Here is a 15,145-nt window from a genome sequence, read left to right on the forward strand (position 1 = left end):
GAATAAAAGCACGAAAACGGACATATGGAGATCCGAGATTAAACATTCGTGCGCGTCGATCCGGCGATTGTGAGGGAGTCGCGTGATAAACTACACACGCACGCGTAATAGACATCGTAAATCGCGTTTTATATTCGGCTTTGCGCAAATCCTATATAAATTACTCGCCAGTTGTTCAAATTTATATCGGGAGTATCTTCTTGATATTCGATTCTCATTCCCGTAATTCGTTATTGAGCCTTGCTTCTACAAAAATTTATGATCATGTCGAGATATTATTACATACATTTTATTTTGATAAATTATTATTATAGATAGTACTCTAATCGACACAAAAAATTTATCACGCGTATTTCGCAAAGGCAAGAATTATACATTGTGTATTATTAATTACAAGCATTAAATTAATGATCCAAAATTACATTATTGTAATTAACGTTATTGTAATTAGTAAATGTATTTAGATACGCTGTTGTAATTTGTACTAATATATTAACTATAATTTTAATGCACAATAACGGAAATTTGATTTTCACTATTAAATAGATATTTGATTAGATTTGTAATCTCAAGAATTGTATCTATAAAATATTAAATTTACACGCTGATAAAGACAATTTTCTTACTATCTAGTTTTTTTTCTCCGTCCATGACTTTTCATGCTTATTGTTACCTTGCAAGTGACAGATTGCGCCGAGTGTGATGTCCGTCTCGAGTCACGCTCATGATTTACCCTTTACCACAACGAACCGTTATGCGTTGCATTAAGATTGGATCTATGTTAGTCTACCCGATTGCGGCTCCCTTGCATTTAGCGTGCATGTTTGAGGAACAGCGCGAGTTAACTATTAGCGACGCGAATCGTGCCGTCGATAATGATCGATCTATGTCGAATATGTGTGAAATGTGAAACTTGTGCTGATCAGTCAAGCGAAACATGAATGATTGTTTCGCACATTTCGCGCTACAATTTTTACGCTAAAAAATAACGACGAGATATATTCGAGGAAAGATTGAGAAGACTAAAGTTTTTTAATAAATTATATGTATATCATATTTTCATTAAGATTAAAGCAGATTCAAGATAAAATTTTGAGATAAAATCCGATTCAAGTATATAAATTAAAAATAAATATTAAATTTTAAAATGCATGTAATTTTATAATATAATTTAATTTAATTTAATTTAAGCTATATTTAATTTTTTTATTCAAGTGTGAATATGTGAATGTGTGTTACGTGCATAAAATTAGTTTGCTACCGTACATATTTTTATCGGTAAAATTTGTATAGTAATGCTCAAATAGTAAACAAATATTCAAGACTTTACTCTCCACCGGATGTGATTGATAGTTGCTTTCATCATGGATAATTTGAGCTTTGCCGATAAAGATCAGGTCGGGGTTAATAAGTCGTTGTCACGACGATTTGCGTAAGACAGTCTAACTTAACACGCAAGGCTTCTGTACGATTTTACCAGAGGAATTTCGGAAGACTTTGCTAAAGCAATACTTGAAGCCTTCCATAATCCTATATGTCAATTTTATCGTCTTCATCATAAGTAACTGCGCTTATAATTTCTGAGATTTAAGAACACTTTAATAAGGAAAAACGACGTAATACAATAAGATTTGTGAATTCGATGGGTAGAGATCAGAAATCAAAATTCATGCAAAACATGGGTTAAAATAAATAACGTTCTGGGTATTTTATATTACAAATGCCTCCTTTCAAAGAAGAAAGCAAATTTATTCCATCCATACACACAGAGGACATAAGTATATGAGCGTACCGTGAAATAGTATCAAGCGTAACGAGCGTCGTCATGTTACATAGCAACTTTAAATATCTATAATTTACTGTCTTGTAAGCTTCCTTAAAAAAGACGTGAAAAAATCGATATTCTACTTTTGCGCGACGACGTGAAATTTGGAAAGGCGATTCTTCTTCCGTTTTCTTTTTTTTTTTGTATTTTATGTACGCGTGTTTACCAGTGGCCGTGGCCATGGCCGAGTCCGGCATGAATAGCGGCACCGTAACCACTTCCGTGAGTCGTGATCTTACCGGAAGGACCGGCAATCACCACCGAACCAGCGTGCGGTCCAGAAACAGCCGCGCTTCCGGAGTGAGGTCCGGCTAGAACCGCGCCGTGGCTGGCAGGTCCGGCTAGAACCGCGCCGTGGCTAGCCGGTCCGGCTAGAACCGCACCGTGGCTGGCCGGTCCGGCTAGGACCGTGCCGTGGCTGGCCGGTCCGGCTACAAGCACTCCATGCCCTCCGTGACCACCGGCATATCCTGCGTAACCGTAAGCAGGACTAGCAGCTGCGTATCCTCCGTAACCTCCTATGGATAATGGAAGAAAATAAGTGTTAAAACGAGCCACAGCATTCATTTTGAATCATTTTAAAGAAAATTTTTTGTTTTATATTTCAAGACAATATATTTACAACCGTGTAAGATAAATTCTAGATTTTTCAAAATTATGTTTTGTATAAAACATAATGATATATATTATTGCACAAAAATATTTTCTTTAATATCTGTGTGCAAAAATTATTTACCCTTTGTACTTTTTTATAAATCTTAAAACTTATTCGTCAACTTTAAAATATTACATCTTGTGGAAGTATTCAAAGTTTTTATATCTTCCAAAACTCTTCTACTATCTATCACAGAGGATATTTTCAAAATTCTATAATCCTGTAAAATCAATTTAATTATTACTTACCAACGTAATTACCTCCACCATAAGCACCATCGTACGGACCACCGTAGCCTTCCACGTGCGCAGGACCAGCTATTGACGCGGTCACGACAGCTGGACCAGCCACGGCGCCTGATACGTGAGCTGGACCAGCGATTGATCCGGACAATCGAGCCGGTCCTGTTGCCGGGGCGGAAACGGCGGTGGCACCCACGTGTGGTCCCACGACGCTCGTAGCTCCCAGCAATGGTCCGGCAACAGAAACTCCGTGTCCACCATAGCCCGCTATACCTCCGTAAGCCCCGTAAGCCCCATGAGCACCGTAAGCTCCGTGGCCCCCATAAGCTCCATGCCCACCCCCGTAAAATCCGGGACCGCTCAAGATTGCTTCTCGTCGTTCACGAGGAGCCGCGGTAACAATGGCGCATAGAGCAAGCGAGATGAACTAAAGATGCAGAATCTCAATTTTAAGCTAGTCCAAAAATTAAATTACATAAATCTTATTTTAGATTTATTATTTGCATTTATATTGAAACAATAGATATTTAATTTTGGGAAAAAATACATTTTAGCTTTAAAGTTATATTTATATATCATAGTTGAAGCAACAAATAATCGCGTGAAACTCTTTTCTCGATAAAATTATTCAGTTATCGCAAAATTTTTCAACAGAAATGAACTCGACACATTTGTCACTATCTCACTCCATTGTCTCGGTAAAAGGCACAATCAGATCGCGACACGTTGATTGTTCAGGTAACAAAGAGAAAGAGAGAGTCAGAATCGCGCACTTTTGACCGTCGGGACGAATACTTACAAGGGTCTTCATCGTGTCGACCGGGAATGCTTGAATGTGCCTATAGTCGACTTCGGCAGACTTTATATACGTCTCCCAGGATCTCCGCGACCGCGCCTCCGCTTGATCCCTTCGAATCATATCCGTTGACGATGTTGGTCTCTTGTTCATTGTGTAAGAAGGTCACCGACACACCCACCCTCCTTCGGATATAAACCCTTTACGTGACCCTCTGGCCTAGAAATTCTAGAAACAACCTCCTTTACCTAATCCGTAAAGAGCACCTTTAAACTCGCTAACTAAACGTAACGTTCCGTTCAATTATTTTAGAATGAATGTTTCGAAATTCGAGGTATACATCATATCAAATAGTTATGACTAAAATAATTTTTTGATTAATTTATCTAAAATATATATAATTTTGTTAATTTTTTTTCCTCATTTGAATCGACTTGTGTAGATTGAAATATATAAAAAAAAACATCTAAATGTTTCTCTTATTTTTAAAGAGACACGAAAATATATAAAAGACAAAGAGAGTTGAATCATTCTAATTTCTTTTTTGTAATATCAGTTATTTTTTCTAGTCATATTACTATAATTTTAATTTTTCTCCTTTTTTTTTCTTAAGAGTATTTCATTCAAAAACACTTTATCTTCTTTCATACTTCATTCTATATACACGTTCACACGTCGTTGAATAAATCTTTCACACTTTTTTTCTTTATAAAAGTCGCTACAGTGACTTTTGCATTTTCCTTTGAAGTCTTTTTCATCTTTAATGTACAAAGAAGTTAGATCACAGATGTAAAAATAAATATCTGTGTGTTGTAAACAAGTTCTCACTCTTTCTTTTTATAATTGCAATTGTCAATTGCAATCATTACATATATGATCCAGTTTATTCTTTCAAATTATACTCATCTGTAATGAAATCTTGTGAATTATGCAGTAATTAGCATTTGACATATCCACACTCGACAACGTTGACTCCTCAAATGCAACTTTCATGGATGGAATTCTGGGAAAAAGTTAAAATGAATTTTTATTTGTCGCCAGAGCTTTCGAGAATGATAATAGTTTTCGGAACAAATGGCTTGACGTTTTTGTTTTATGCTGCGTTAAAAAAAAAGAGTTTTTAAAAGTCATGAAGAGATGTTTCCAATAAGAAAAAACAATCCAAATATATTAATAAAAAAATAGCTTTTTTCTATAAAACTTTTTGAAATTCTAGTTTTCCACGCGTTTTTTCGGCGTTCTTTCTGATGTTTGCAATAATTATATTGTTCCACTCAAAGTATATTATTGATAATAATTGCATATAATTTACATAATTTCATATAGATTTTACATTAATTTACTCTCATTTTACGGTATAATTGACAAGTTGCATAACCGTGTCGTAGAAACAAAGCGATACGCCTTACATCATCTTCTGTAACAAATCAGTTTCAATCAGAGAAAATTAGCAATTTTCATCAAATTGAGAATAATATACTTCTTTGAAGAATCCGCTACTTGGATTTTGAATCTCAATTGCGTGACGACGTAGCAGGATAGGTCAATCGGGCGATTGAGTCATTCGAGAGAAGGGCAATCGAGCCTTAACCCCAAAGATTACAGGTTATATACAAGGTGTTCCATAAACTCGTCAATATATTTGTTATAATAAATTTGGGCTAAAAAATATTTATGTATAAATATTGACATAACGAGATTATTAAATTTAATTATTTATATTAAATTATTAAATTTATATCACTAAGAAATACATTAATATGTATAAACCTATTGAAATAAAAAATTAACATTGTCTATGTGCATGTATAATCATATATTCTGCAATGTTATACATAATGATGAGGATAATTTCAAGCAACACCAACATAAATTTGAATATATATGTTAATTGTGAGAACTGCACATATTTATGTAATCAAAACCTTAATCACAAAATACAGTTATTTAAAACGATCACATTATATATTATGTCTTAATTTGTCATATATTACAGTTTCTAAACAAAATTTTACGTAATTTTGTTACTTATTTTTAGCTACGTTTCACGTGTGTAACTATAAACAAAGTTCGCGTTCAATGTAATTAAAAAATAAGTTAAAGTTTTTAATATGCAAACATAATTGCTCGTTACAATAAAATTACTATAAAGTTTTTCGGTAGTTCAATCATTTGATTTTTCAACCGTAATTATTAAAACTTCCTATTTCGAACGTTATTGCATATATTAAAAGTAATAATTCAATATTTTAAAATATCTGACACGGAAAAGATAGAGAAAGAGAAAGAGAAGATATGCGCATCTTGTCATAAACGTAGCAGCTTGTAATATGATGAAGTTCTAGGTTGCAATTTATGCAAGATGCGCAAGGTGAATCGAGACGCGGGATGGCTGGGAAAGAGCCGCGCTCTCAGGAATTAATGTGTTCTTCAATGCGCACGATATATAACCGATGATGCCTGCCGACATCGCACATTCGACCTTTAACGGGTGCGATGAAAGACGCGATCTCTCAAACGCTCTAATTTCACGTGAATATCACGTTTCTGCCCACAATCACGAAAAAGACCGTGAGATCTTCTGCATATTCATATTTCTAGCGAAAATAATATTTCCTTCGTACAAAGAATCTCTTCTGTGATGTAACATCGTTTTATTTTGCAATGTTAAATATCATTTTTTTTCTCTTGCAAGAAAAATTTTTAATAATATTTATATGCGTTATATATACATTAAATATTATATATAAAATCAGAATATAAAATATATTTAAAAATTTTTTAAATAAATTTAAATCTCAGTATTTCATTGTCAGATCAACATCAGATAACATAATTTTTGCATTACTTTTGAATATAAATATTTAAGCCAATATAGCTCGAAATAGAACTGTCTTTTTTCGAAAATTAAATTATTAATTTGACGTACGATTTTAAAAACCAAAAAAAAACTTATAAAAGATTGCAGAAAAAAGCAAATTAAGGAGATGTTTTGAATGATTCGAATGTTAGAGGAATAGAGAGCGACCGCGAGTGTTCGCGAAAAAAAAATCGGAAATTCGATCTTTATAAGCATGATCCTTTCCTCTTTAGTTGTGTTATAAAACGCTACGTGTCTGTAAATGTTTCACAAAGCACTGCGCCGCCGTACGACTTTATCCGCAGCATCACGTTCTGAAAATTCGTACTTACGCGAAGCGGTTGAAGGTGGTACGGTTTCCCCGCCGCGCGATTGAGCGTGATCAATGTTAATGGTGAGACTGACATTTGCAGTCATTGTCTGCGGCGCAATACGGATGCAATGCACGGCGATGTTTATGGGAGCATGCAACCTACTCGCCGCTCTGCGTGAGACCATGAGAAGTATAAAATGTTGCCAAAGTTTAGTTTCTTAAAAAAAAAAAAAACGGATTACTATAATTAGTTGTAATTACAAAAGTCTTGGAACTGCGCTTCAAATATTAGACTGCCTGAGATTCCTTTCTCTCTCTTTTTTTCTTTTTTATTTAAAAGAAAGTATAAATATTTTTATTTTATCAATTTTATTGATTTTTTAAGAAAATGAATGTTTCTCTACATATATAATTTATATTTCGTTAATATATAATCCTCATTTATAAAATGTTCCCCTGTAAGATATTTATGCGAAAAATTGAATTGACCTTGATTATAAAAATGGGACAATCTTATAATACTTTGTGAGTAAATTCTTCTGCGGAAAATGCGAGCATATATAATCATACACCCCCGAGAGTGAAAGGACCGCGCCTCTTCGCATCCGGCATGATAGGTTACCATCTCCGCTGATTATCCCTGACGGGGCATATCTTCTATGACACAATTTACGATACATCGCAACATTCCTAATCTTGCTTTTTCTTCTTCTTCATTGTTTTCAATGTGACCGTGCATCACATTATCATAAATTATATTAGGTGCAATCCGCGAGTTAAATCGATATTTTATTTTATGATTTATACTTGAGAACAATTTTTAAGCACAAACATTGAGATCTCTTTTTCACAGATATCTAGATTTTTTAATCAATAAAATCAAACTTTTCTTGACAAAATCCATTATTATTATTAAAGAAAGAATTAAATTGAGTTGGTTCCAGTTAATACACTTATCTATGTCTGTCTATTTTTTAGGATTTTATTTCTTTATTGAAATTATAGAGTATATCATTCATTATAAATCAAAATCTTTAGCTACTGAGCAATTACAATCAATAAATTTTTTTTTATCTTTACTTTCATAAAATAACAACCATTTTTTTTTCTATTGATACGTGAATTTATAAAAATGACTTAATGAACAATTAGATATACTATTAAAAATTAAATTCTAGTTATTTTATTTTAAATTGTTATTTTTATTTTGCAAAAAAAAAAGTGGAAAATGGCATTATTTAATAAATCCACGGGATTTTATGCTTGAACTTTACATTCATATTCCAAAATACATATACATATCTCTATTTAAAAAAAAAATGTTTAACTTTTTGGATTGTTAGCCATGGAAATCGATCGAGCGTGTTATTTCCGTCTCTGGTAAAGTAGAAAAGAATAAGAAAAAGTTAGAATAAAAAGAGGAATATGAGCATCTCGATGTATTCACATTTCATGTTCTCTATCACATCACTAATGGGTGTTCTAACCATAAAAGAGGTTCCGTTTTATTCCGAAACTTATATAGCACGCGTCTGCGTTTTTTAAAATTTTATTTTATATCCATTGCATCGAGAAATGTAAAAGCAGTCGTTTCCAAGATGCTTAGCGTATTCAAGAAAGATATACAATTCTTTCATAAACATTTAATGTCAATTTTTTCTTTTAATAGCGCAGAGATGCGGCAGAATGTTTAATTTATTTTATAATACTTGCTTTCGCGATAAAAAAAGGCCGAAACTATCTCGCGTATAAAAATAATTCTCTATTTAATTAGTTATTTTTCAAATATCTTATTTATTTTACAGGAGAAATTATCTTCTATGTTTAAGCTTAATTATTTGCTTCCAATAAGAAAAACCATCATTATTTAATTCTTTTGATTTAATTAACATCACTTAGCGCACTATTATATTATGCTAACAGCTAATTACACTAAATGTTTATGTATGTCATTCAGAAATATGCAATAATAATAACATTTAATAATAAATTAATATTTTTATCAAATTTTTACGTATTACAATATTTCTTTAACCATCTCGAGAATATTACAACCGAGCAACTTTTCATGGAATAGAGGCGAGTACTTTTTGTGGTTTTAATGATCTATTAAGCGCACAAATTAAATACAATGGTGGAACTTTGAAACGAGTCATATCGGCTCTTTTAATGGACATTAGCAAAACAAATTTCTTTATTAAAGCAGATTAACGCAACAGGCGGTCCATTTGCAATCTAATGTTTCATTAAAAGATGGTTTCTGATCCTTCCAACGTTCCTGCTTTTACAAAATCGAGACAACTTAATGCTGAATGTAATGAATATTTCTAAAGCTATTCAAATACATTTCATCTTTAATGATATTAGTGATAATATCTAGAAAAGTTCATTAAAATAAAAAAATCGAACTATACATATATATATGCAAGATAAACTAATTTTTTATTATATAAATTATATTTAATATTATAATAATTATTATATTTTTGTTTAATTTGAAAAAAAGCAAAACTTGATGCTAAAGAGAGCTCTCAGAAAATAAGATATACTTAAAAACTAAATAATATATAACTTGCATTTTATAGTTGAGGGCGTTTTATGAAGCTAAAATAAAGGAATTTTCCATAGCAAATTTTAGTTAGATAACATGTAATAAACATGTAATAAAAATATTATGTAATTAAAAGCCAAAAAAGTAAACTAAGAAATGCAATGGGTGAAGTGAAGTAAGGGGAAGGGAGCAGATATAATTATTTGATGATAGACAAGAGTGAGTTTTAAATACTGATGCTTTATTTTATATAAAGTATTGTATAAATGTATAAACGCTATAAATATGTGGTATCTATCTATGGTGGTGGTGGGGTGCTAGTCGTGATCGCAAAGAAAGGGTATGACGAGGGCGGGCGGGGTCGGAGGCCGGCGGCGGCGAGCCATCTATTTACATTCATTCACTCACAAAAAAAGGCTGACCTACCATAATCTACCGGTCTCTCCTTTTCACTAACATATAACACGATTATATAATATATGTGTAATTGTGTGTAAGTATATACGAATACACATATATAGTAATAAATGGTGTATGTGTGTGTATGTATGTGAGCGCGCGTGTGGCAATGTGTTCATATATATATATGTGCGAAAATAATAGATAATAGTATGTATACATATATATATAAGAAAAACATAGATGTGCATGGACGAGTATGTAATAATAATATGTATGCTTGGGGAAAGTGCGGCGGTAAGTATAACAACATGCGGGAAGGTGCGCTGAGAAGCGCGACCGACCCAAGAGAGAAAAAAAAAAGAGAGAAATAGTAAATATGTATGTGAAGAGCAGCGGCCTTACGGATGGTGGAAGACGCAAGAGAAGAAGAGCTTAGCGCCGGAACCATCGGTAAATGTTCAGAAAATAGAACAGATCCGGTTGATCCGACGACGAAGTATCAAAGCTTGTCCACTTGCCAGGCCCATGGCGGTGCGGCGTGACACGTGAGTGCACGGTTGGCTTTATTGCACGCGGTTGCAACTCGGAATATGCGCGTGGTTGAGTGATGTCGATGTCCGAGAGACGGCGATGTTCCGCCTTATTCGTGGGCGAAAGCTCGTCGAGAGGCGACGAGATGTTCAAGTGAGCAGAGATCGGTGAACGCGGCACGAGTCGTTTCTTGCCTTTATCATTGGTCTCGTAAGATGAACGGTAATTGACTAAATTTTACCCGGGTTTGTAGCGGGTCGAGAACGAGAGGAAGAAACAAAACGCGAAACCGCGAATCACGAGTAGCCGAATCTCATTTGTTGTCATCCCCGAGAGAATTCGACCCGACACGGCGCGTCCGTCTTTCGAATTACGCTTTGTCGACCGTTTTCGCGTTTTATGTGTGTGATTCCGAGTGATCTATTGATCATATCACTGTCGCCAGACACGCTCCGACCATGTTCCGAGACTGGACGAAGCTTTGGGAAGAAGACGTTGAGCGCGTTTGAGGATCGTTCGAGACCGGTAAGTGACTGTGGTAAGGTTGCCGCCGTCGCCGAGCCGAGATCGCTGGGGTCTTAAAACGCTCTACGCCCATTTGCCAATGGACGCCGGGATGACGGCTCCATGGGCGCCGAGTCCGGCGTGGATGGCGCCAGACGGTCCGTTGATCACAGCGACTCCGGCATCACCACCACCGAGAGCACCACCAAGTCCAGCACCACCGCCGATGACAGCAATGGCACCAGCGCCACCAAGTCCAAGTCCAGCGCCACCAAGTCCTCCACCAATGCCAACTTTGGAGAAAATATCATTAGCAAATAGCTTAAATACATTTGGTTGATACAAAAAGAAAAAAGCTAGATATTTAAAATATATTAATTTCAGTAATGTAATGCAGTTTGTTTGTATGATCGGTAAAGCTTACTTCCGGCACCACCACCGGGCGCGGCGTTAGCAGCAGCTCCAGAGCTTCCGTCATCACCGTTGATGCCACCAGATCCGGCGTAGAAGGCAACACCACCGTAGCTGGGTCCAACGAGGTTAGCAGTAGCCTGAGACGGTCCAACGAGGGTGGCGGTTCCCTGAGATGGTCCAACGAGAGTGGATGGGCCAGCAGCAGGTCCTACAAGACTGGCCGGTCCAGTGCGGGGTCCACCAACAGATTTGGCGCCCTCTTGAGGTCCTACGAGGTCAGATGGTCCGGTCTGGGGTCCAACGTTGGCCTTGGGTCCCTCAGCGGGTCCAATGTCGGACCTACCGCCGATGACTCCTGCGAGAAGAGCGAGCGATCATTTAACATCGACATGTTTTGCATTGTTGATAGTAAAAGTTGAGACTTGGATACGCGTCTACGCACCACCAGAGACAATTTGTTGAACTCCAGCAGCACCAGCCGCCGCCGCCGCACCAGCAGCATAGCTAGCACCCAAACCACCAGATCCCAAGCTGGAGGCACCACCCTGGAGAGAGGCGGCGGTTCCAGCACCAGCGGCGAGTCCACCGGTCAGACCGGCACCACCACCACGTCCACCGTGTCCGGTGAGGACCAGACCATGACCTCCTAAACCGCCCAAGCCCAAACCGCCATGGGCAATTCCGGCACGGGCCGTCGCTACCGCTAAGCAGGCGAACACAATCTAGAAAAGAAATACGAAATAATTTTCATTAAGTTTTGCGCGAGGATAATTTGATTTTCGATCAAGACGTTTAAACTTTAAAAACATCGGACGATGAGTATTACATGATTTACGGAAGCATTGCGTGCGCGCGTCGTTGAATAGTTATCGCCGTTACGGATCTAGATTTCCATTGGCTTGGCGCCGATTACCAGGTACATAATTGCGGCTTTCACTTTTGATTTCCGCGAACGTCGGCTCGCGATCGTTCGCGAAGAAACTCCAAAACGATGGAAACGGCATCGCGTGAGAGGAAGTTTTTAAATGATCTCTTCATGATGATCTCGAAATCTCTCATCGGCGCTGAGTTCATGCATTTGCGTTGCAAGATGTAATGGAAGATGTGCGTGAATGCATCGAACAACGAGATGAAATATTCGTAACTGTTCGCCATAACATTTCGCAATCGCCTTGATAACGATTCTTCCCACTTCTTTCTCTTGCACATACATCGGTTACTCTAGTCACCACACCTAATGACCGTATTAGGAAAAGAAACTTTTCTAAGGTATCCGCTAATAGGCCGTTGCAACGCGCATATCATCGAACCGTAAAAAAAGTGCAGTCGCGATTGCATAAAATCCTTGCCGGTGAGTTAATACGAATCAGGCGGGATATTTCACGAGAGTTATAATCGGCTGATTAAATCTGATTTTATTTAGCACAAAATAAATTTTTTTTATCAACATTAATTAAGAAATAATTTTTTATTAATCAAAAAATTTTGAGAATTTTAAGAAAATTTCGAAAAATCGTAAGATTTAGATACAAATCGGGTATATCGGCTATGGTTACGTCACGTCTCGCGAGATATGTTTCAATACGTAATACGGGAAGTGGCGTTTAGAAAGGAAATGTTTCACGCGGCCGTAGACCCGTGCCGAGCAATCAACCGATTAGATATATCGGCGCTCTGTTAACGAACGTAACCGATATTTCGCGATCGCGTGCGAGAGTGGCATTAGACACGACGGTGTGTGCGTCACGCCCGGTTGGAGACCGTTGCGAACTTAAATGGCATCGCGGCCTGGAATTATGCATATCTAACGACTTCGCGAAACTTTCACATCCGCGGAACGTAAACGAACCGACTATCACCTATCGGCCGCGCTCGTGTGACGTGGTTGACCGAGCGTTCCCGCGACCTCGCGATCGGAAAAGGATCGATCGTGTGCCGATTTCAAAATCGTCCGTGCAACCGAGTCGCTCGCTATCTGCCTCTTCCGTTGACATTTGCAAAGACATTGCATTAAAATTGATTAAAATAATGTTTATCGCAATGCAACGAAAATATCGTTGTCGAGAGTTTTACCGATATTACAATAATTAATAGAAAGATCGAACGATTAACGAGATTGACAAGTATTATATTTTCAGAAAATAAACGAAGCCGAACGCAACGATGTTGTCAATTCAACAAATGCTACAAACATAAAACGATGCGAGGAAAGTAATGTAAAGAGTGACAAGATGCGTACGAACGATCGCGAAATTTATGAATGAAGATGCATCGCGAATAGAACCGGTCCAGCTTACTCAATAATGATGATGATGCTTCTACGACAACCGGTTTCGTCGAGAAAAGTCGGCGCGGTAAGATTTCTTTGTTTTGTGAATGAAAGTTGTGTCTCTCTTATTTGTCTGTTTGCGTTCTCGTCGGAAGAAACAGCGAGAGTATCCCAACCGTGACATTGAATCATCGCGGTTGCAGTAAGAAACGAAGAAATGCAACGGTAAAAGACGCATTAATAAACGCGAATATGAATTATTGATTTGAATAAAAAATTTTCGAGCTTGCAAGACGATTACATTTATCTTTCTCTCTTGCAGGTACTCCGATATTATACTCCGATATTCTAAATGCAATCTCGTGTTAATTCTATTTCTCGTTTGATTTCAATTATGAAGCGTCAGAATGAGATATTTAAAAGCCGAGAAAAACTTTTGTAGTGATTAGCAAAAAAAATACAAGTAATATTGTTAAAAGAAAAAAGTCAAAGTAATTTAAAGATCGTTCAAAGTTTTGAAATTGACACTATATTTATTCACGATAGAAAATGAAAACAATGCGATGAAAAGACGGGTGAACTCGAGAAAACACGTAATTTTTGAGGAAAATAATCGAGAAACTGTTTATTCGTCAGAGCAATAAAGACACAAGGGAGAATACGTGCAAACAAAATCTAATAAAGTCCGATCGAGAATGCAAAGAGATTACGAGTTAAACACCTCGCGAACACCTCACCAACCCCAAGCCGTGGAATACTCACAAAGGCCTTCATGTTTGGTGTGTGTATTGGGCTGGTAGTCCGGTGAATGACTGACTTGGGCCGGGTCGGCGGGCCTTATATACGCCTAACTCTACTCTGGACACGCTCCACAATCACCATCCTTTCGAAAGCAAGCAAGGCGCTCCACCACCCTCTCCTCCAGAAAAACTATAATCCACGCGGGGCCCCCGAGCGGCACCGTCGCAAGCGATAATCCCACCGCTTTGGTTTGAGGACGAAGGGGGATCCCCCGTTTTAACGGCAACGATATGGATAGAGATTGCCGTTGTAAGTTGTATCCACGTCTAATACCGAGCAGCCTCCTACTCTCCTCTCCCGCCCCGTCACATCGGTGTGGACTACACGCTCGACTTGCACGTTACACCAAGTGCAATCGAGCACCACCCGGTTTACATGGTCACCTACGATACAACTCTCTATCTTGCAGGCGTGGTGCATGCGAGCGGTGCACGGCTCGCACGGTTTGCGGCTCGAACAGCACGGAATCTTTCCAGGCTCAAGATAGAAAGGCGCAGGTGCAGTGCCGATAACAGTAATGCCCGATAATCGTCACTTTAGCTAATTGGATCATCTCCCGTGATGCATCGATGTCCGGCAATCGCGGAGTGAAACCGCGCAGGCTTTTAGATGATGGAAGCAGACGTTTTTCCATTGAAGTTTTTTCAGAGAAGTTTCATGACAGTCCGTGATGTTTTTGGGAAGATAAAGGACAAACAACATTGCTTTGTGTATTATAACAATGATGAGTAAATAATGGAGAAAAATAATTAAAAAAGAAATTAAAAGATATATCTCTGAAAACGTTGCTGATAAAACGATAGAACGCTGATAAAAATTATTATAGCTTTCTGTGATAAAGTCATACGCTTTGTACGCTTGGTCTGCTATTATTTTGTTGCAATTTTAATGCTAAAAAAAATTTAAAGACGGTTAATAGGTAGTCACGATTGGTGAAAATAATGTCCTGACCTCAGGTTCACGATAAATCTTCGGATAATCA

At 37.3% G+C, this 15,145-nt stretch overlaps 2 protein-coding genes across 2 annotated transcripts; both read right to left on the reverse strand.

The window, feature by feature from the left end:
• Positions 1 to 1,707: 1,707 nt before the first annotated feature.
• On the reverse strand, positions 1,708 to 3,671 carry LOC126857179 (spidroin-2-like). The gene is made up of 3 exons (XM_050606372.1): positions 3,522 to 3,671; positions 2,729 to 3,149; positions 1,708 to 2,343 (listed from the first exon to the last, which is right to left on the reverse strand). The coding sequence occupies exons 1-3, from the start codon at positions 3,669 to 3,671 to the stop codon at positions 1,988 to 1,990; spliced, it is 927 nt and encodes a 308-aa protein (XP_050462329.1). The 3' UTR covers positions 1,708 to 1,987.
• A 5,791-nt stretch (positions 3,672 to 9,462) lies between these two features.
• LOC126856992 (spidroin-1-like) lies at positions 9,463 to 14,275 on the reverse strand. The gene is made up of 4 exons (XM_050606054.1): positions 14,125 to 14,275; positions 11,536 to 11,815; positions 11,104 to 11,448; positions 9,463 to 10,972 (listed from the first exon to the last, which is right to left on the reverse strand). Exons 1-4 carry the CDS (start codon positions 14,134 to 14,136, stop codon positions 10,764 to 10,766), a joined length of 846 nt encoding a protein of 281 aa, XP_050462011.1. The 5' UTR covers positions 14,137 to 14,275; the 3' UTR covers positions 9,463 to 10,763.
• Positions 14,276 to 15,145: the final 870 nt, after the last annotated feature.

The sequence above is a fragment of the Cataglyphis hispanica genome, chromosome 20 (genome assembly GCF_021464435.1).
Source record: "Cataglyphis hispanica isolate Lineage 1 chromosome 20, ULB_Chis1_1.0, whole genome shotgun sequence".
NCBI classification, from domain to species: domain Eukaryota; kingdom Metazoa; phylum Arthropoda; class Insecta; order Hymenoptera; family Formicidae; genus Cataglyphis; species Cataglyphis hispanica.